Genomic DNA, 21,542 nt, shown 5'->3' on the forward strand with positions numbered 1-21,542 from the left:
GGGTGGTGAATCTCTGGAATTCTCTGCCTGTTGAAGTGGTGGAGGCTGCCTCGCTAAATATTTTTAAGAAGCGGGTTGATGGGTTCTTGATAAGAGAGGGGATTAAGGGTTATGGGGAGAGGGCGGGAAAGTGGAACTGAGCCACGACAGATCAGCCATGATCTTATTGAATGGCGGGGCAGGCTCGAAGGGCTAGATGGCCTACTCCTGCTCCTATTTCTTATGTTCTTATGGTCATCGGTTTTCATGAGAAGAGATTGATATGTTAATACTATGTGGAAGGTAGAACAGCCTCTTTCTACAGAGAGTTCAATAGCTGACAAAATTCCACAATAAATGAATATATTTGAAAGTATGGTTAATAATGGAAGTCTTGTGTATAGGATTCTAAAATGGTGTTATTCCTGATCACAAGTGCGTCTATTTTGTGATTGCATTCTATTAACTTCTCAAAAGGAAAGTTTGAAAACTTTCAGAAATATCTTCAACCATATATTGGATGTGTGACTATGTATGCAGTGAAAATCTGTTGGGTGGTTTGGAAAATTGCGCCTGAGTTTGAGGAATTATATAAAATTAGTTTTTCTGTAGAAAAAAATGTCGAAGACTGGACAGGCAAATTTACTGATGGTAATAGTTCACTAAAATCTAAAACAGATTCTGTTTTCCTCGTGTATATAATCCGTCTGTACTAATCATAAGATGTGGAAGTTATGATGAAGCTGGAAATATATGTACAAAGTTTTCCAGATGTTAAAATGGTACCAGAGGATTGAGTAAATGTGCCACTATTAAATGCTCAATTTGCTGATTAACGCTGGTATGACTTTAGCTGATGACTAATGTCTCTGGAAGCCGACACAAATTACGGTCTAGTGACTTTGATATTACCTGATGAAGGAGCAGCACTGGTAAACCTGTTGGACCTTAACCTGGTGTTGGGAGACTTCTTATCTCCTCTCTCTCTCTCTCTCTCTCTCTCGAGCCTCCACTGTTCAGTTAGATCATGGATCATCATCTACCTCAACGTCATTTTGTTTAAGTATTCTGACTGATCCCTAAGAAAGCCAGCTTCATTGTGCTTACCAACATGAATCTGCAGCAGAACATTTCTGTACTAAAAGGACCATAAGGCAATAAGGGTTTGCAGTGTAGGCAAGGAACGTGAAAAGATGGAAAAGTTACAATTGCAATCCTTGGATCACCCACCATGAAGAGCATAAACATGGTTTTTGGGTCAGTTTGTCTATTTTGGCATGGAAAGGTCAGCAGTATTGTGTCAAGGGACTTGCTTACCATAGAAAGCTGGCTGAAGATGTCAGAATTTGTTTCATTTATGGTGTCAGAGTGACAGCCTTTCATACCATGAACCTAATTTCAAAGGCAGTTCCCCAAAATGCATGTATTCTAACTGAGTGCAACTCCTAGCTTCCTCTGTTTAAGAGTACACTATCCTCACTTGTTTAAATCAGTCTTGACTGTGGTTGGCATTTACGCTCCATTTGGTATATAAATCCACTGTGTTCTCAGGAAGAACTATCACACTGCACAAAGATTGCTTCAGCTTTTCCTGAGTGAGTGGCCTAGCAGTTTGTTCCAAAGCTTCTTCTTATGCTTATTTTTGAATCATAGTTTTGAGGTATGTGACAGCAACAACTTGTCAGGTGCCTGGAAGCATTGTCAAATAAAATATGACACAAGAGATTTTGGGACAGATGACTAAAAGTTTGGTTTAAGGGGAGAGAAGGAAAGACAAGTGCCATGAAGATTGGTTTTGTATACAGATTTGCAGTCTTTCCCCACTCTCCCCCTGCACTGTCCCAGACAGATCGACTGCAAGAGATGTTATATTACATAATGATATCTGGGAAGGGTAATTCTACATTTTATAAGAACATAAGAACATAAGAAATAGGAGCAGGAGTAGGCCATCTAGCCCTTCGAGCCTGCCCCGCCATTCAATAAGATCATGGCTGATCTGTCGTGGCTCAGTTCCACATTCCCGCCCTCTCCCCATAACCCTTAATCCCCTCGCTTATCAAAAACCCATCAACCCGTGTCTAAAAAATATTTAGCGAGGCAGCCTCCACCACTTCAACGGGCAGAGAATTCCAGAGATTCACCACCCTTTGAGTGAAGAAGTTCCTCCTCAACTCCGTTCTAAACCTCCCCCCCACCCTTATCTTGAGGCTGTGCCCCCTAGTCCTACTGTCCTTTCTGAGCGGGAAGAGTCTCTCCACCTCTATCCTATCCATCCCATTCATCATGTTATATGTCTCAATGAGATCTCCTCTCATTCTTTTAAACCCTAACGAGTGCAAGCCTAGTTTGTTCAGCCTCTCCTCATAGCTCAACCCCCTCAACTCCGGAATCAGCCTAGTAAACCTCCTCTGCACTCCCTCCAAGGCCAAAATATCCTTGCGTAAGTGCGGCGACCAAAACTGCACACAGTACTCCAGCTGCGGCCTCACCAGTGCCCTATACAGCTGCAGCAAGACCTCCCTACTTTTATCTTCAATCCCCCTCGCTATGAAGGCCAGCATCCCATTAGCCTTCCTGACCACCTGCTGCACCTGCAGGCTGGGTTTTTGTGACTCATGCACAAGGACCCTGAGGTCCCTCTGCACCGTCACCTGCTGCAGTTTTTCGCCATGTAAGTAATAGTCCTTCCTACCATTATTCCTACCAAAGTGGACCACCTCGCACTTGCCAACATTAAATTCCATTTGCCAGTTCCTGGCCCATTCGCCCAGTCTATCTAGATCCTTCTGCAGACTCTCCACACGCTCCGCGCAATTTGCCGTTCCACCAATCTTGGTGTCATCAGCAAATTTCGACACCATACGCTCGGTTCCCTCCTCCATCTATATAAATGGTAAATAGCTGAGGCCCCAGCACCGACCCCTGGGGCACTCCACTAGTCACCAACCGCCAATCCGAATAGCACCCATTGACCCCCACTCTCTGTCTCCTATTTGACAACCAATCCTCTATCCACGCTAACACCCTACCCCCAACTACATGCCCCCTTATCTTCTGCAGTAACCTCTTGTGAGGTACCTTGTCAAACGCCTTCTGAAAATCAAGAAAGACCACATCCACCGGCTCTCCTCTATCCACCGCCCTAGACACATCCTCATAGAACTCCACTAAATTTGTCAGACACGACTTCCCCTTAACAAAACCGTGCTGCGTCTGCTCTAGCAAGCAATTCCCCTCAAGATGCCTCGCTGTTTCCTCCTTGATGACGGATTCTAACATTTTACCTACAACAGACGTTAAACTAACTGGCCTATAATTCCCTGCCTTTTGCCTGGCACCCTTCTTAAACAACGGCATAACATTAACTGCTTTCCAATCTTCCGGCACTTCCCCGGAATCCAGCGACGTTTGGAAAATAGCCAGCAAGGCATCCACTATCACCTCCGCCATTTCTTTCAGAACCCTCGGATGCATTCCATTCTGAGGCAGTTGTTTACAAATATATTGTTGGGAATATATGCTGCTGCTTACTTACTATTCATCTGATTGCATCATTTTCACAGGCCGATAGTGAATAAGAATTACTGAATTGTGACTGGGTTCAGGGAGTCTCTGCAATAACAATATGGGCTGGTCACATTTGATCTTTTTTGTGTCCTTGTCGAATAACCTTATTTCTTTAAATTCTTCAAATATCTTCTTCATATTTCTTGCCAGTCTAATGTTCCATTTAGTTTCACCCTCATTTCTCATTCATAAATTGATGTTACTGGCCCCATTATCCTCTGATCTCAAATGGAACTCGAGTTTAGTTTTTTTTGTATTAAACATTTCTACCATTCAAGGACTCTCAATTCTCTATTAAAACCAAAGCTTGCCCATTACCTGAATGTTGCACTCGAATCTCCCATGGTACCTGTGGCACTGTAAAGGAAAGGCCTGCATTGTAGAAGGAGATCAGTCTCACTTTTAGTTACTAACTTTTTCAGTTGTTGCACACTGTCTTATTTTTCTCCATTTTATAATCATTGTAATGGTTTTTGCTGCTCAAAATTTCCACGTGGTTTGTCTTGGCTGCAAATAATGGGGTTCTAAATCCAATCTTTGTTTTTCCATCCCAAATCAAGGCTTTGTGCAATTATTTTTTTTCCAAGCATAGTTTCAACTCATTCCACCCTAGCATCCTACAACTGGAATTTCTTAACTTTAATAACTTACCACCAATAATCTGCTTTTAGCACTCAGGCTTGGCATCATCTTTCACTACTTGCAAATGTATCACATCTTTCCATTCTGTGGTTCTTTATCTTGACTACTTGGTACAAAAAAGGGTTGCTGGAGTTTGGCTCCTTGCTTGACAAAATGGTACCATTTGACAAAGGTCACTAATTTGTTTGAAAGTGACATTGCTTGAGCAGTTTTTAACTTAACACTGGTTGAGTCTGACGGTTCTGATGAAACGTCCTGTTGACTGTTTCTGTCTCCACAGATGCTGCAAGACCTACTGAGTCATTCCAGCATTTTCTATTTTTATTTGTGTTCAGTGCATGCTACAATAATACACATTAGATTTGACAATTTTGTAAGAATGAGAGTCAAAAGCCTCTGAATCAAAACTGATTCATTTGGTCAGTGCTTTTAAGTAGTTAAAAGCACATATTTTGTTTAGAGAACTATTTGCATTTTGTGACATTCTGTGTAGCCTTCACACCAAAAATAAAGGACTTGTTCCTTGATAGGTGTAGTCACCATTTTAACATTCTTGGCATAGAATTAGGGAATATGATCCTAGCTTCTTGAATATTAGTTTTATTATGTAGTGTTGATATTTAATCTATTTTTTAAAAACTGAAATATCAGAAGATTAAACCAAGATTGATCTCAATCTCAAAACAACACGTAAACTAATTTCAGAAGTTTATTTTAAAGATTTTGAGCTTTATTCATATTCGCATTAAGTTGTACTTGCTATTGAAGAGCATTCCAGACTGCATGAAGACAGCAAGATCTGAAGCACAATGACATTACATTTCAAAGATTTGTCTGGTGGAATTTGCTTGCAACATGGGATTACTTAAATGGGGTCATTGTAAGTTGATGCATGTGGATGTGGAAATAGGGGATGTAGGGATATCCAAGAGAACACAATTTTTAAACATGCTCCATTTTAGAGGGTTAAGTCCCAACGATATTCAATAAGAAACTAAGACTAGTAATGAGTGAAGTACTTACTGAATCCCTGAACTGAGCTGTACAACTGGTATGTTTTATGATGCACATGGTTGATTAGGACGATCAATTCTGTGTTTGATCTCATCATTTATAGTTGTATGTAATGCAGTTTGTTGACCGAATAATCTTGTATCCTGGAGTCATCAGAATGCTGGGGTTTTTTTTAGCAGTAAAGGATTTTCAATAATCATTAATGCAGTTCAGCTGTCCTGTGGTTTGCAGTATCTTGCTAGCAATTGATTTTGTACTTTCACTGATTTGCTTGTATCCACATAAAATAGGATGATATCTTACTACGGTTGCAATATTGTCTCAATAATTTTAGTGGATAAGAATGATTTTTATAGTATTACTATGCAGTTTTCTTTTAATTGCAAAAGTTGTTAACAGTCGTTAGTTACACTTTATTTTGCAAACTCTTGATTCATACTTACAGCCAAAATGCAGTTTCCGCAAATAAAACGTCAAAGTGTTCTTCCTTAAGATTCGAGCAGTTTTTTTTGAAATAGATGTTAAACATGAGACAACGTCTTAAATTTTGATATACCCTCTGGTGCAAAGTTGCACACAGTAACCTCTATGAATGAGAAATAATCACGATATGATTAATTATTACAGGCAACAGTGTTGGAATAGGCAACTGTTTAGTCCAAGTGACCTTCTTGTAAACAATGCTTAGGAGCCAAGAAATATCAGTGTGACCCTTGTGAAAGTTTGCGGTAGTGTTAAATTGTTGTTATTGCAGTATTTCACCTGTGATATTCCTAAACAAAACAATAAGAATCAAGAACAGAAGAAGTCTTAATTGGACCTGCAAACCTGTTCTGCCATTTAATAAAGTCATGCCTGTTTTGATTCAGGCCTAAATTCCACCTTCCTGTCAGTCCTCTATAACCCTTGAACTCCTTGTACATCAAAAGTCTGTCTAACTCGGCCCTGAATAATAAGACATATTAATAGAAAATCCTTTAATAAATAATATCAAAGACAAATGAAAACACTCAAATGTGTACATTTAACAAGTATCTGCAATAATTCAGTAACTAAAGAAGCAAAGCACTCTGTGATTTGAAAATACTTGTCTTGCAGCCTCTGCTTTTCATCTTAGCATTTTAACAAAATACACAAGGTTGCAGTGCATGAGCATTTGTGGTGCAAATATGAACATGAAATTACTTAGAATCATAGAATCCCCACAGTGCAGAAAGAGGCCATTCAGCCCATTGACCCTGCACCAACAACAATCCCACCCATGCCCTATCCCAGTAACCCCACATATTTACCCTGCTAATCCCCTTGACACTAAAGGTCAGTTTAGTATGGCTGATCCACCTAAGCTGCACATCTTTGGAGTGTGGGAGGAAACCCATGGAGACACGGTGAAAATGACTGTGCGGAATTTGCATAGTGACCCAAGGCTGGAATTGAACCCGGGATTCTTTTAATTAAAATTATTGATTTAAAATTGAAGATTGCTTTCTTGGTTCCTGATCTGTTAGTACAATAGAAATCGAAGCTTGTGTGCAAAAACAAAATACTGTGAATGTTGTAATACTGAAATAAAATGTTATATAATACTGAAATCAAAATGAAGTGGTGGAAATACTAAAGGACACCATCTGTGGAGAGAGAAACAGAATTAACATTTCAGGTCTCTGTCAACAGAACTGGGAAAAGTTAGACATATAATAGGTTTTAAACATGTTAAAAGGGGGAAGGTGGAGAAGGAAAATGAGTAACCCAAAGCTTGGGACTTTTGGACTAAATGAAATTCTGCATTTAGTCCCTACAATGTAGAGCAGACTGCATTATGAGTAGTGAATAGAGTTTACCACGTTGAAAAAAGTACACAGGCTATTCCACCTTGCTCTCATGATCATCTTGACCACTTGCAGTGAAGTTCAGTGCAAGCTGGAGGAACAATATCTCACCTTTCAATTGGGCACTTCGCAGACTTCCAGAGTCAACATTTGAATTTGGCAATTTCGGACCACAATCACTGTCCACATTTTGTTTCTCTTTGCATGCTTTAATCTCCCTTTACTCTTGGTTTTTGGTTTTGGATGGCACCTGTACATCCATTCACACCCCATCCAGACGCATATTTTATTTCTTGTCCCAGTACCACTTCCTTCGACTTTGTACCACAAACCGTTTTATCATTTATCCTATTCTGTTTTCCACGCTATCATGGCTCTTTCATTTTTTTAAACCTTTTCACTTTTGCTTGCTTAAAACTAATGTTTCTAACTTTTTCCAGTTCTTTTGAAAAGCTCATTTACCCAAAATATTAACTGTTTCTCTCTTCATGGGTGCTACCCGACCTGCTGAATATTTCCAACAAATTTTTCTCATGTCCTCATTTGGAGAAGAGATAACTGGTAAACAACTTGATTCAAAGAGTTTTTGCTTGGCTTAGAAAGTTTGAAAAGTGAGACCATGTTCAGTATCAATTTTCATAACGCAAGTACTTAGCTTAATTTATATGTGCAGTGAATAGCAACAACAAAATTGTTCTTGTGTGAAAGGCTTGTGACTGAATGGGGAAACGAGTGACCACTTGAGCTGGATTAGAAATTGGTAAAAATTATCTTTAAGATTGATTACTGAGATGTCCTTGCAACGTGCCTCCAAATTGCTGAAACTATCTAATAGTCACATCAATTATATTAACTGAAATTTTGTGGAGATTGCTTTCAGAACACTAACTGTAGAGCCGGAGACTTAACCACAGGGATTTAATCATTAGAGTAATTACATACTTTCGTCATCTCTCCACTAATTACTATGATCCTTTCTTTTACGTGTAATTGAGTAGCTGAATTTATTTCTGCCAGCTTTGTTGTCAAGCACCCTTTAGCCTGCCGCGAAATGTGGGTCACCGTGGACTTTAGATCAGCATCTTGTGTAAAGTCCACACCCTTTGGCACCATTCTTGACATTCAGCTGAACAAAATAGAAAAGGGATGACCAGGTAATGCAGTCAAATCTTTTCTTACAAGGACTTATACTCCTTTGAATTGAGTTGTATTTTTCTAATGTTTCAGTGATTAAGTTTAAATTTTTTAAATGTAATTCTAGATTTTATTAGTATTGTAAAATGCCTCCTGTCATTTTTAGGCAGACCCTTTGCAGTTGACTGTATACAACATGTAGTGCACAGTGTGCTGTATTTTAATAAAAAGCCATGTGTTTTGGTTGTTGATAATTAATTGGCATGATTATGAATGAATGAAATCTTTATTTGAGTCTTATGGCTTAGAGAGTAAATGTTAATTGTGATTTTGAGCCACACAGATCAGTTAGGCTTGAACCTGCTCTGGCAAGCAAACCAACCTTGGATTGTTTAGTGACATCTTGTGTGTCCTCAGAAATGAGAACACATAGGAGCAAGAGTTGGCCATTTAGCCATCTACCATGTAGAGAGATCATGGCTAATTTGCTACTTGACTCCATAGCCCTGCCTTGCCCCATATTCCTTAATACCCATGGTTTTAAAAAAAAGATTAAATGGAACAATTGACCTGGCATCAGTTGTCATTTGCACAGAATTCCAAACCATCCTTTGTGTGTAGAAGTGTTTCTTAATTTCAGTCCTGGAAGGTCTAGTTCTTAGCCTATGTTTCCAGGTTTTAGACTTTCCAATCAGTGGACATAGTTCTGTATTCATTCTGTCTCTTCCCATAATATCTGAAAACTTTGATCAAGTTATACTTAACTGTATAACTTCCCTAGTTTAACTCTTCCCCATCATTTCTTCTCTCCTTAAGTAGTCCCCTGGGATTTGAGGTTGACTTGCTTCCAAACTAAAATGAAGTGACTGAGGAGCTCAGTGCATGACCCTCAGTTCAGAGGGTGGTGGGAGGAGCAAGTGGGTGGGGTGCATGGGTTGCCACTGACACTTGGCTTTACTTGCTTTTGGCAATGAAACTTGAAGTGGACCACTCCTTCCCAGATGTGCTCTTCCACTTCGGGTAGTCTTGGGCCAGGGATTCTTGGGCGTCAGTGGGGATGTTGCACTTTTTCAAGGAGGATTTGAGGGTGTCCTCCTCTGCCTCCTGGAGCATGCTTGTCGACACTCCAAGTAGAATGCTTGCTTGTTTTGGAAGCTTGTACCAGGCATGTGGACAGTGTGCCTGCCCAGGTCAAGCATGGTCAACACTTTGATGCTGGGAATGTTGGTATGCCTATCTTGCCAACGGATTTGCAGGATCTTGTAGAGGCAGCACTGGTAGCACCTCTCCATGCTTTTGAGGTGCCTACTATACATAGACCACTTCTCTAGGCTGTATAGGAGGGCAGGTATCAATGCTGTGTAGACCATGAGCCTGATGCCAGGTCTGAGGCTCTAGTCTTCAAAACCTTAGGTGACTGAATGCTGTGCTAATACACCGAAGGGGATGTTGAACCTTGTCAGGGATGTTTACCTTTATTGACACTAGCTCCTAAGATATGGGAAGTTATCCAAGGCCTCATCGTGGATTTTGATTCCCATTTTTCTGTAGTGTAGCTCCATGACAGTGGGGATCTTGCTGGGCATGAGATGGCGTATTGTAATAAAGAAGGTTTGAGAAGAGCATTGGTGGCTTTGCTTGACCTCAGTCCGTACGTGAATTGTGGTTCTGTTCATCAGGATTATGGCTTGCATGTCATCGTGGAGTAAGCGGAGGATGGTGACAAATTTAAGGGGGAATCTGAAACGGAGGAGGATACTCTATAGTACTTTGTGGTCAACAGTATCAAAGGCTTTTCAGAGGTTAAAGAAAATATACGTGGGTTAGTGCTGTTCCCTGCATTTCTCATGTAGTTCCTGCATGGTGGTGATAGTGTCTGTAGTGCTCCATAGTAGACAGAATCCACGTTTGGATTCTGGCAGGAACTCTTCAGCCATGGAGAAGGTGATTGAGGTTTTGCAATGACTTACCCTGACAGCAGGGAAATTCCTTTGTATTCATTGCAAGTGGATTTGTCACTTTTCTCCTGATACCTTGTTTTTTTAATCTGTTGGATGGCCTTTTCTAACTCGTCCCATATTGGGGATGTGTTGAGATGCTGGCAGGTAGCATGCTGCTGGATGCTGCTTTGAAGACAGAGTCTCTGTTAAGGAAGCCTTTTAGGCAGCACGGTGGCACAGTGGTTATCACTGCTGCCTCACAGTGCTAGGGACCTGGATTCAATTCCTGGCTTGGGTCACTGTTTGTGTGGAGTTTGCACGTTCTCCCCGTGTCTGCATGTGTTTCTTCCGGGTGCTCTGGTTTCCTTCCAAAAAGACGTGCTGGTTAGGTGCATTAGCTATGCTAAATTCTCACTCAATGTATCTGAACAGGTGCCGGAATGTGGCGACTAGGATTTCTCACTAACTTCATTGCAGTGTTAATGTAAGCCTACTTGTGACAATAATAAATAAATAAAACTTCAAGTTGTTCCTTCCAACAGGTACTGACTGCCTCTCTGTTCTTGATGAGCACCTCTTGTTTTTGGTCAGCTGTAGAGTGACACCTTGGGAGCTTGAGCCATAGATGGTCTGTGTTAAAGACTGATTATTGACTGAAGTGCAGAATGTCCTGTGCTTTCTCTAACCACCATCTGTTCTTTAGGTTGTGTTTTTTTTAGCTGGACCTCAGTCTTCAGCTGTCTGAAGAGCTGGCTTCTTGTTCGAATTGGGTTGCTGTTTCAGGTTCAAAACAACCTTGTGCTTGTGGTTTATCAGCTCCTGGATCTCCTGGTTGCTTTTATTGAACCAATCTTGTTTCCTGGGCAAGTGACCAAGCGTCTCTTCCTTGGTGTTGATTCTGGAGGCCTTGAACATAGATCAGGTACTGATTTTCCTGTAGCATTGTTTCTGTTGCCGTCTCTACATTGGGATTACGTTGATGTTGACCACAGAGCAGATTAGACAGTGGTCCGTTCAGCACCTGTCAGCTTCTGTCAAGTGGCCCCTCACCTCTGACTCAGTCAAGCATGTGTTATTGCTTGGAATGAGGGTGTTGCTATGAGACATTGTTCTTGTTTCCCTGATGGAACGAGCTGATGGTTATGATGAGGTCATGTTCTAGTCATTTTGTCAGGTGCAGGGTACTGTTGGTGTTGGATTTCCCTATCCCTTTTTTTGCTGATTACACATCCCCAGGCGTCTGTGTCCCTTCTAACTCTGGTGTTGAAGTCAGCAAAGAGGATCAGCTTGTTGTCCATTGGGACTTGGGTCAAGGATTGTTTGAGGCTGGAGCAGATTCCTCTCTGGACTCAATTGTAGCTTCCAGTGTTGGGGTGTATGCACTAATGACTGTAGCATTCTGGTTCTGGGCTAGGATGAGCCAAAGGGCATGAGGTTCTCGTTTATCTTGCAAAGGGAGCCTGAGACAGCAAACTGATCTGCTTTTAATGGTAAAGTTAACCCTGTGGAGGTGGCAATCTTCTAGTTTATCTTTACAAAAGGTGTAATTGCCTTGTTCCTTAAGCTGTATTTGTTTCTTGAGCTTGTCCACTGAGTCTTGTTTAAGATGGTGATGTCAGTGTTGAAACACCAGAGCTCCTGGGCAATGATTGCAGTACACTGTTCTGGTCTCTTACTGCTGGGGTTGTCCGTGAGGGTCCTGACATTCCAAGTCCAGAATTTCATTTTAAGGGGTGGATGATGCCTGTGCATGAGTTTTGTGGTGGCTATTGCATACCAACTTTCACATGGGTTTGATGGAGCAAGGCCTTGTCCAATGGCAAGGGAATCCAAACTCTAGCTTATAGGCTGAGGACATGCATGCAGTCCTGTTTCTCACAGGCCTTCTATCTCTGGAATTCATAAAGTGCAGTGGTGTCTGACCTACCAGAAGGAACCCTTCAATTGTAGGCAACAAAATAAAACAAGACTTACTCCAACTCATAAATCAAAGAAAAAGGTTTAATAAAGAAACTTCATTACTCCAACACTTGGCCTCACCCTGGGCCATTCCAAGCTCCCACAAACCCCAGTGGTTTATTTAATCTGAGTCAGCTAGTCAGCAGACCACCACATCATTTAGTCATTGGTTACATAGTTTACTGGGTCAGCTGACCATTACAGCATGTTACCATTGGTCACACTACAACAGATCCAATGTTATTATTGGATATGTCCTAACATGGTGGGTTCATGAGGGTGGTACTAGCCTTTTGCTGTGAATGATCCCACTGCTCCTCTGTCATCCTGCGGAGCCCTGCTGCTCCTTCCAGCCTTTTTTTTACTTCAGGGTTTGGTAATAAAAACCTTTCCTTATAAATTGCTGATGCTAAATGCCATTAATCTCCTTTACTTGTGCGTACCTTAGGTTTATCTTTCCTAGTCAATTCAATCCTTAGAGTATAATCACATGGATCGTTTAACCATTTTTCTGTAGCTTTTCTGTTTCTCCTCCTCATTATTCAAGTGCATGTATTTCAGCTTGCCTTTTTTAGTTTTGATATTTTCGTGTTCTCCATGAATCTTTTACTGCATTGCAATCGTAACACATGTTCTTGATCCTTTTCTCCTTAAAGATCTTATGTTATTTGCGCCTTCTTTAGTAGATTCTTTATTTTGGTTCCATTGCTCAGTTGTGATAGCAGAATCTTCATCTTTTCTAGCCAGGCTGTCTTGTCTCCTCCCATCCCATGATCTCCACTCCCACCTCTATCTTCCCTCTCTCTCCCATGACGTATGTTCCTTCCCTTCCTCTCTCCACTCCCTACTGTGAGGTCTACCCCATCCCTCTTCCCTTGCTGTGACATACTCCCATCTCCTTCCCTTCCTTCATATAATATCTATCTCCCTCTCTCTCTCCCTCCTTCCCTTCCCCTCCATTCAGGAAAACTATAGTGAATGAATTTCAGTGTGGGCAAATGTGAAGCAATCTACCTTGAACCTAAAAAAAAAAGTGCTCCCTAAAGTGGGGTACAGCAGATGCCTCTAGGGGATACTTTACTAGTTGTGTAAAGAGATGAGCAATTATTTCTACCTCTGCGTAGTCCAGGGGTTCCCAACCTCTGGTGCTCAGGGTAATGTGCCATCACTCATCATTTTGCTACTCCTGCATTCACTCGTTTTTCTCCCGTACCTGTGCAAATAGGCACACTAGTGAGATGCATTCGTACTTATGACCATCAAGCATGGGAGCAACAAAGTTGTAGCAGTGCATGAACCTGAGTACCTGGGGCAGCACAGTGATTAGCACTGCTGCCTCACAGCACCAGGGACATAGGTTCAATCCCTGGCTTGGGTCACTGTCTGTGTGGAATTCTGAATGTTTTCCTCGTGACTGCATGGGTTTCCTCTGGGTGCTCTGGTTTCCTCCCACAGTCCGAAAGATATGCTGGTTATGGTGGATTGGCCATGCTAAATTCTCTCCCAGTGTACCCAAACAGACACTGCTGTGTGGTGACTAGTGGAATTTCACAGTAACTTCATTGCAGTAAGACTACTTGCGACTCTAATAAATAAATAATGGTGCAGAGTGATGTGAGAGCAGCTGCTGGCTGAAACAATGTCTGTGTGGAGGAAGATGCTGCTTGACCCACAGATCAGCGGAGTGCTGGGTGAACACAGCCTATCTAACCAAGACCATTATCCTGGAGCTATCTCAGACATTCAAAGGAGATTGTGGGGGAGGTGAGAGTTTGAGAAGAGGAGCTAGTGAGTGAGTGGGAGTTAATGGATTGGAAAAAGTCGTGAATGAGTAGGGAAGGGAGGCTGGGAAGAAGATTGCTGAGTGATTTTTCTTGGCGGGGGGGCTGTTTTGGTGAGGTTTCATATATTTCTTCCAAATTCAAGTGCTTGTGTTCCAACAAACACTCTCATCCATCACAATAGTAAGTAAAAGTTTGTTATTATAAACACATAATTACTTACAAGTGAAATTATAATGATTTACAAAATATGTAGTTAAAAAGTAAACTGATTGTGGGGTTTGTGAAGAGTTTGTAAATCTGAATAGAGATATACAGCCAAAAAAAGTTTTGGAGGCATTACAAAGAAGGACAGAACACAGTACTTAGTTCATGTGATTTTCTATAGTGCAGCAAGCGCTTAATGCTAATATTCTATGAATGGCATTTTAAAACCATAAAACAAGAGTTATTTTCCAAATGCACCTGTGATATACATGCATGACGTGCAGTAATTCTTTTGAAAGGAGAAAGTGTTCTGATTAAGAACTTTCTTGATATTTCTGTTCAATTCTTTTAATTCAAATCCTTTCGGAGGTGTTAAATTTGGAAAAAGGAATTCCTTAACAGCTGGGATAAATTTGATTTATTTGATGTTTGGTTGAGGATTATATATGCTGAGGGCATATTTAGTCTAGATGTGGGAAGCCAAGATCTGCATTAAGCTTATTAAATGGCTACTTAAATGTTGGCCACCGTGAACTAATTGGCTCTAAATGAGACAAAATTTTGCTCCAAGGAAGATTGTTAAACATAAATGAGCTAAATTGAATTGCTTGAATGTTATAAATCCAGTCATAGATTAACCCAGTTTCTGTTTTCTGAAAATACTCACGTAATATTCTTGAAGTGTGATATCTGAAAAACGATATGTTTAAAATAAAAAATGGGAGGCCTCGGCCAGAGTGGCAGTGCACTCTGGATTAACAAGGGGGAAGGGAATCATGATTCTTGCCCCTTGTTAATATCCAGTCATAGCTATTGATTGTGGATGTGCAATGAAGGAAGAATTTGATTTGATTGTGTTACCTTGTGCCCTTGGATGTACTGCTGATCAGAATGCTACATGACCATTTAGATCAGGCACTGTGCTTCCTACATTTGTGGAATTCCGTGGATTCTGACACCCGGCGACTAGTGATTTTATTGATCATTGTTCATGTCTCAATTATGAGTGACAGTGCTACTAGGCTCTTCAACCTTGGGGAGCACCATAGCAGCTAAATATACTCTGCCCTTATGCACCAATATAAAGCATAGATGGTGGACAGCCATTATATAGCAGTAGGAAATTGTGATGGTTGTTGCCAACATCCCACATACTCTACTTCATTGTGATTAATTGTAATAGTGCTACCAGAGTGCCAGCCGAAGCTGGCTAACTTAGCCCAGACGATGGGCAAACCTGGGGCTTGTCTACCTGTATTGTTGGCTCTGCCATTGATATTTTAAAAGAAATTGAAGTTGCTTGTTGTTCAGACCAGGGACTCAATGTTACTTTGAACTGGCCCATGCCTCGGGTTGCCAACCCTTCACCGTCACCCTGGGGTCTCCAAGTATTGATGGTCAATCTCCAGATCACTGCTGTGCATAAATAATCCTGGAGAGGAATCATAATGGTATTATAAAATATACTTTTAAAAATTTCCTCTGAACTTTTTTTTAAACCAGGTATAATTGTAATCACTGTTTGGAGTGCAAACCTGCTAATTTGCATTCCTTGTACGCGCGCGCGCACACACACACACACACACACACCCCCCCCCCCCCCCCCCCCCCAATATCAGACCCAGTCCCAGCATATTCTAACTGTGATTGGAACTCATTTTTCTCCTTTTGCCAGCACAACTGTCAGATCAACTGCTTCAGTCCACTGTGTTGAATTTTTAGTATTACCCACTACAAAGTTATTGGGCAGCTGAAGAAATGGTTTTCCACATCTCTGGTATATGATCCATCACGTTTTGGTGGTAGTTGAAGAACGAATATTGATCTTGACCCTGATGGAAACCCTTGCTGTTTTTGAAATTTGCCTAGGGATCTTTTATGTTGTTCTGAACAGCAGACAGGTCCTTGGCATACCCTCTATCCATTCCTGTCCATGTACAGGTGATGACTTTCACCAGTATTGTTGCATTTGCTGTGATTAGAAAAAGGGATCAATGATATTGGCTTATACGGAGGTTGTAAGAACTACCCCAAACAAAATCATTTTGATTTTGGTGCAGTGGAAATGTGAGTTGAAATCATCTGGTTTTTTGTTTGTGAGTGTTTTGTTGGTAATTGACCTCCTACTTTCTTTACATTTGTCATTTGCCTCAATCTTTGGAGAACTAGCAATCTGCCCCCAAGCCATGAATGGAGCCACCAGAAAAAAGCTACTTGTATGAATTTATGATGGAGCATAAGCATTTTCTAGTTTCGTTAATTATGGATTTTTAAAAATTGTTGGGGCTGCCCATTTTCTGCTTATACTAAAGCCATGTCAGAAGATCCAGGCAATGTTGATTTGAATTGTGATGTATTTGCCTAAGGCAAAATCAAATCTGATTTAGACTCAACTGTTAATTTTTGTGAACAGTAATTTGTGGTAATGTGTGATGACCCATTTTGGTTATTGGTTTGCAGTGGGCTGAAGTGGGTGTTTCAACTTAAAAGCAGAGAGAAATGAAGAAAGTCAAGGTCTTAACAGGTCACCTTTTCTGTGGTACAGTGGTTACTTCTCCTTCATGTGGATTTGTTCCTAAATAACAGCAAGTTTTCCAGCATTGCTTTTTCAGTGAATTATCCTACTTTAAATGCTTCATGTTTGTAACAGCAAAGTGTAAAATGCATCATAGAATGATTACAATATAGAAGGAAGCTATTTAGTCTGTCGTGCCCATGCTGGTTCTGCAAGAAAAACTCAGCTCGTCACACTCCCCTGCCTTCCCCTTTTCTCCCATAGCTCTACAAATCTTTTCCCTTCAGGCATTTATCTGTTATGTTTTGAAAGCTGTTAGGGGATTTTCACAATAACTTCATTGCAGTGTTAATGTAAGCCTGCTTGTGAATGAAACTTAACGTATCTACTTCAGTCACACACTCTCGAGCAGTGCATTTCAGATCTTAACCATTTGCTTCGTTTTAAAAGAAGATTTTTCCTCATGTTGCCAATGGTTCTTTTGCCAGTTGCTTCAGCTCGTGTCCTCTGGCTCTTGACCCTTCCTCCATTGGGAACAATCTTCCTCGATTTACTCTATCTTGACCCTTCATGACTGAACATCTCAATCTAACCTCTTCTCAGTTTTTATGGAAACTGCTGGTTAAAAATAGAACTGTATTATTCAATCAGTTCTTCAGCATGGATCATTAGGCACTGTAAATACTCATTGGAGAGACATTGCTGTTTAAATGGATTAATCCACACCATTTAAGTCCATTTGAGTCCATGCAGTATAGATCATTGTGGATGTTGATGTGTTAGAAAGCCATCTTCAAAAAGCCTTTAGTTTGCCTTTATCCTATGGTTTAAAAATATATCCAAGAATAAAATTGGTGCTCAATTATCCTGACGGTGAACTTTTATAGCAGGCAGCTTTTGAAAGTAGCACTTTGTTTCCTATTTGCCAAATTCTGTGAAGATTGAGGTATGTAAAGCAGTAGTAATCTTATGCTGGGGGCCAATGGAAACAAGTTGCTTTTGGGAGTGCCAGATTTTCAGCCTGGTAATTGTCATGGCAAAGTCATGCATAGGATATTTCAGCAGGAGGGAGGGGAAATGATAGAATCCTTTTGACTGCTGCTGTGGGTTCAGATTTTCTTTGGTTTTGCACTTTGGCACCACCAAGTACCAGGCAGGCACGCTTTTGCCCCCATGATATCATCTGTAGTATATTTTCAAAGTGGTCACTAGGTCAAGAGACGCTTGTTGGTCATGCCGTTGTCATGTACATTCCTCAGAGCATCAATTAGTTCCTTCATGGGTGTTGACAGTAGAGAGATTAATGGTGTTTCTTTGCCATTGGGAAGTAAATTCAGGGACTTTTGAAGCATGTTTAAGGTTCTGGTAGCAAGTTGGTTATATGCTGTTTGTGTGGAGAAACTTTGCATTATTTTATTGTTGGATATTTATTTAAGTAGCTATTAATATTTTGAAGAAATTACAGACTTTTATTACATTTTAATGTTTACTCATTACTCCTAAATAAATTTCCCCAATTTAAGCTATTCCTCCTTTATCAGTAGTACTGACCAGAGTCCCACACGTTGCCCTCACAATGTAACATTTTAAACTGTAGGTCATTCCTGTGAGCAGTGTGATATATTATTCAGTTGGACAGAATTATGCTTAAAAATCAAGCTGAACCCTTTTTAGACTGCCTTGGCCCATGCCATTTGCACCAGACAATACTATTCATATGGAAAAGGCCATAAACAAGATGATATTCTGAGTATATGTAATATAGCTATGGAAAAGGTCAGTGCTAGTATGAGTAGACATACAAAATTAACCTCCCTTCAATAATACTGAGCAAATTGTGGTAGCAATTATTTAATTATTAGCTGCTTACTGTTCTTTCAAAACTGAAAGCTGGGCAGCATTTCTTTATTGCCTGACAAGTTTGGACATCAACTGTGGTGTCCAGATACATTTCTTTGCCCATTTTAGTTTTTAATGGCATGTAACTAGTTTTAACCAAATAATGTTCCTTTTAAAATGAACACGTTGATTTTTTTGTGCACAGGACAAGTATTAGGTTTTGTGAGAACTTGGAGTTTTAAAAAAAATCCAGATCTTTTTATAATCTCAACAGTCACATTTGAAAGATCTGTATACAAACGTGACACATCCTATTTGAACCTAGGACAGTTGAAGCATCCAATTTTGAATTACACTGTACCTAACTTTACTGGATGAAATACCATATTTACTTATGTGAGAGACGAAGACAGACCTCACTATTTCTTATCAAATGTATAGCAATATGCTCATTGTCTTGTTTGAAATTGTTACAGATAGCAAAGAGCAAAAACCTAAAATGACTGAACTTGTGTCTAACTGTGACCCTGAAAAAGGAGCTACCTGGCAGTATCAGAGAAACTTGTACTTAGCTACCCAAAGAGCCACTGACGATCCCCCTGTAGGCTGCGTGGACCAAACTCAAGAGACCTATACAAAAGCCACCTGCATTTCATAAAGCCTGGCCAAATTTGTCTGCTAAACAAGGGGCCCCTCAATCTTCCTTTCAACTCTTAATGATTGAGACATTCAGCAACCTTGGGGACTCAAGTGAAGGATACATACCCTTTATCAAAGACAGTGTGAGTAGATGGGAGTCATGTGACATGGATCACTAATTTGTAGAACTAGTAATATTGCCTTGCTGTACTGCAAAGTCTAGTTTTACCATCGAATTAGCAGCATCACAGACAAGGAGCTCTGGCCAATGCTGGGCATTTGGCCCTATCTATGCTGCTATTGGAAAGCTTGTGTCATCACCTACAAGGCAGAATTACCTCAGTGCACCCATCTCATTGTGTGAAGTCAACACCAGTAGAATAGTAAATTATCCAGTATCAGTTTTGTGAAGGAATGTGCTAATGGGCTTTGATTCTGGACTCTGGAACCCATGTGAGACGTTATTTATTTTCTCTGTGGTCTCTGCACTGTAAACCTTTCTTTTCTCCCTCCCATTTTTTACTGTTTCAATGCCAAGGAGGCATTGTTGTAATGCTCCTCCTGCATTTCGAAGGATTAATTCATTCGCACACATTTCTCGAGTTTGCTCTGGGGTTATTAGTAGAAGCTCATTCACATCAAAACAGAGGGGTTGGGCAATATGTCCCTTATAAGGGAGAAGCAAATCAAAACATCTTTGTGTTTACAGGCAGGTGGTAAGAGGAGGAAATTAGTGTTGTTTAAATGAACCCCTCTCCTGTCTGTAACACTAGGTAAACCTTAAGTCAGTTAAATTGGCAAGATTCAGGGTGTTAATAGACACGCTATAGGATTGGCCACAATAATCAGCAAAGAGTATCTTACTCCCAAACTAGCATGCAGTCCATTCAAGAGCTGGTTACAAAGGTGTTTTCATTAATATGTCTCTCAAATGATGGATTCAGGCCAACATTCATGTTCTGAAAACAGCTGAAAAACATAAAATCAAGGATATTATAACATTTCATGTCTTCATCAGAAAGTTAAGGATATCTATCTTCATAAGCACAGTTGCATGATCAGAAGTATTTTAACAAAAGCTACTCACTTGGATTTACAGAATGTTAAGATCTGCCTTTATTTAACAACTGGTGAAAACTAGGCAGCTTCCACTTCGAGTTTCTCCCTTCCCACTGTCTTAGGGAAATTTCCATTGGAATTCCCAGGACAATGCAATTGTGTTGACTTGTTGCCGGATCTCCCACTGCCGGTGTTTCTGCCAGAGTATTGTTTATTGAACACAAGTAGCAGTAGGCCCTTTTCAGGTCATTACAGAAAATCCATGCCAAGACTGAGCTCTGGATTTAGGCTTCAGTTAATCCTCATCTCCAGACTTTTCCTGTGGTCTACACAAGTGAATCTATGTGCACAATGTTTTCTCAAATTTTGTTGTACCATCTGTTGTGTGTAACTGCATGGATTCTATTTTGTTGAAAGGATCAAAATAGCTAGAAAGTTAAAGGTACTCAAGTTAAGCATGATCAGATGCATCCATTCTGATTATATTAAACAGTGTATCAGCTTGGCTAAGTCAGGAACACTCTCTTGCCTCGAGTTCAAACCTTCACTTGACCACATATCAGATAATTCATTGTTGTGTTGGAGATCCTGCATTGGATAAAATATGACCTATTCTAAAGACCTTATGATGCTGTTCTAAAAAGAGGAAGGCTTTCTCTTGATGTCCAGATCAACATTTCTCATCCAACCAACAAAATGATTGGTCATTTTATTGCTTGTGGGATCTTACTGTGTCCCTATTTGATGTTATATTTGCCTAGCCAACTTCAAAGCAATTAAAATTCATTTGGATGGCCTGAGTACTGTTATGCATGTGCAAATTCATTCTGTACTCCACTAGGCTGTGCATCTTGGAAGAATGTTGTGTATTTATTTGGGATTTTTGTACACCATCATCTGTTTTTAACTCAGAACTTATAGGTTAAACTTGGCGTCTTTTTTATAGAATCAGTTTATTAGATGTGATAAACGTATTTAATTTATTATATACATATAACAACAGCTACATATATATAAATTAACATTCTGGTGAATAATTAAAACATTTTTAAAACAAATTTCTTTAACCATTAGAATTAACTGTGCTATTCTAACTTGGCAACAGGGAGTTATCCATTTAAACTGTACATCAGTGTGTGTTTTTTCTTGGAATGTGTTTTAAAACGGATGTTGGAAAATGACTGCAATCCTTTTTTCAGGGGAAGCAGCTGTTGAAGTCTCCTCGTCACTGCTCTTACTAACTGGGTGCAGCTTAGTTGTCCTCATCATTCTGCTTGTGAACTGTGCATCCTGCTGTAAGCAGCCAGAAATAAATTTCAAGGTAAGCGCATAGAATGTGCCTTAGTTACTCTGGTTGATTTCTATCAGCTGCCACATAATTTATTGACTGTGACCGTGAAGTTGCTTACACAGTGTGTTAGCAGTATATCTATCA

General features: G+C 40.3%; 1 protein-coding gene across 1 annotated transcript in view; it reads left to right on the plus strand.

Annotated features, from left to right (window-relative positions):
- The window catches only part of lmtk2 (lemur tyrosine kinase 2), a 125,504-nt gene that overhangs the window by 22,296 nt on the left and 81,666 nt on the right, over positions 1-21,542 (plus strand). Inside the window, exon 2 of the mRNA XM_080206823.1 lies at positions 21,307-21,428. Coding sequence (XP_080062949.1) covers positions 21,307-21,428 — 122 coding nt within the window. The remainder of the gene's footprint in view (positions 1-21,306; positions 21,429-21,542) is intronic.

Source organism: Carcharhinus amblyrhynchos, chromosome 18 (assembly GCF_965287045.1).
Source record: "Carcharhinus amblyrhynchos chromosome 18, sCarAmb.v2.hapA, whole genome shotgun sequence".
Taxonomy (NCBI): Eukaryota; Metazoa; Chordata; class Chondrichthyes; order Carcharhiniformes; family Carcharhinidae; genus Carcharhinus; species Carcharhinus amblyrhynchos.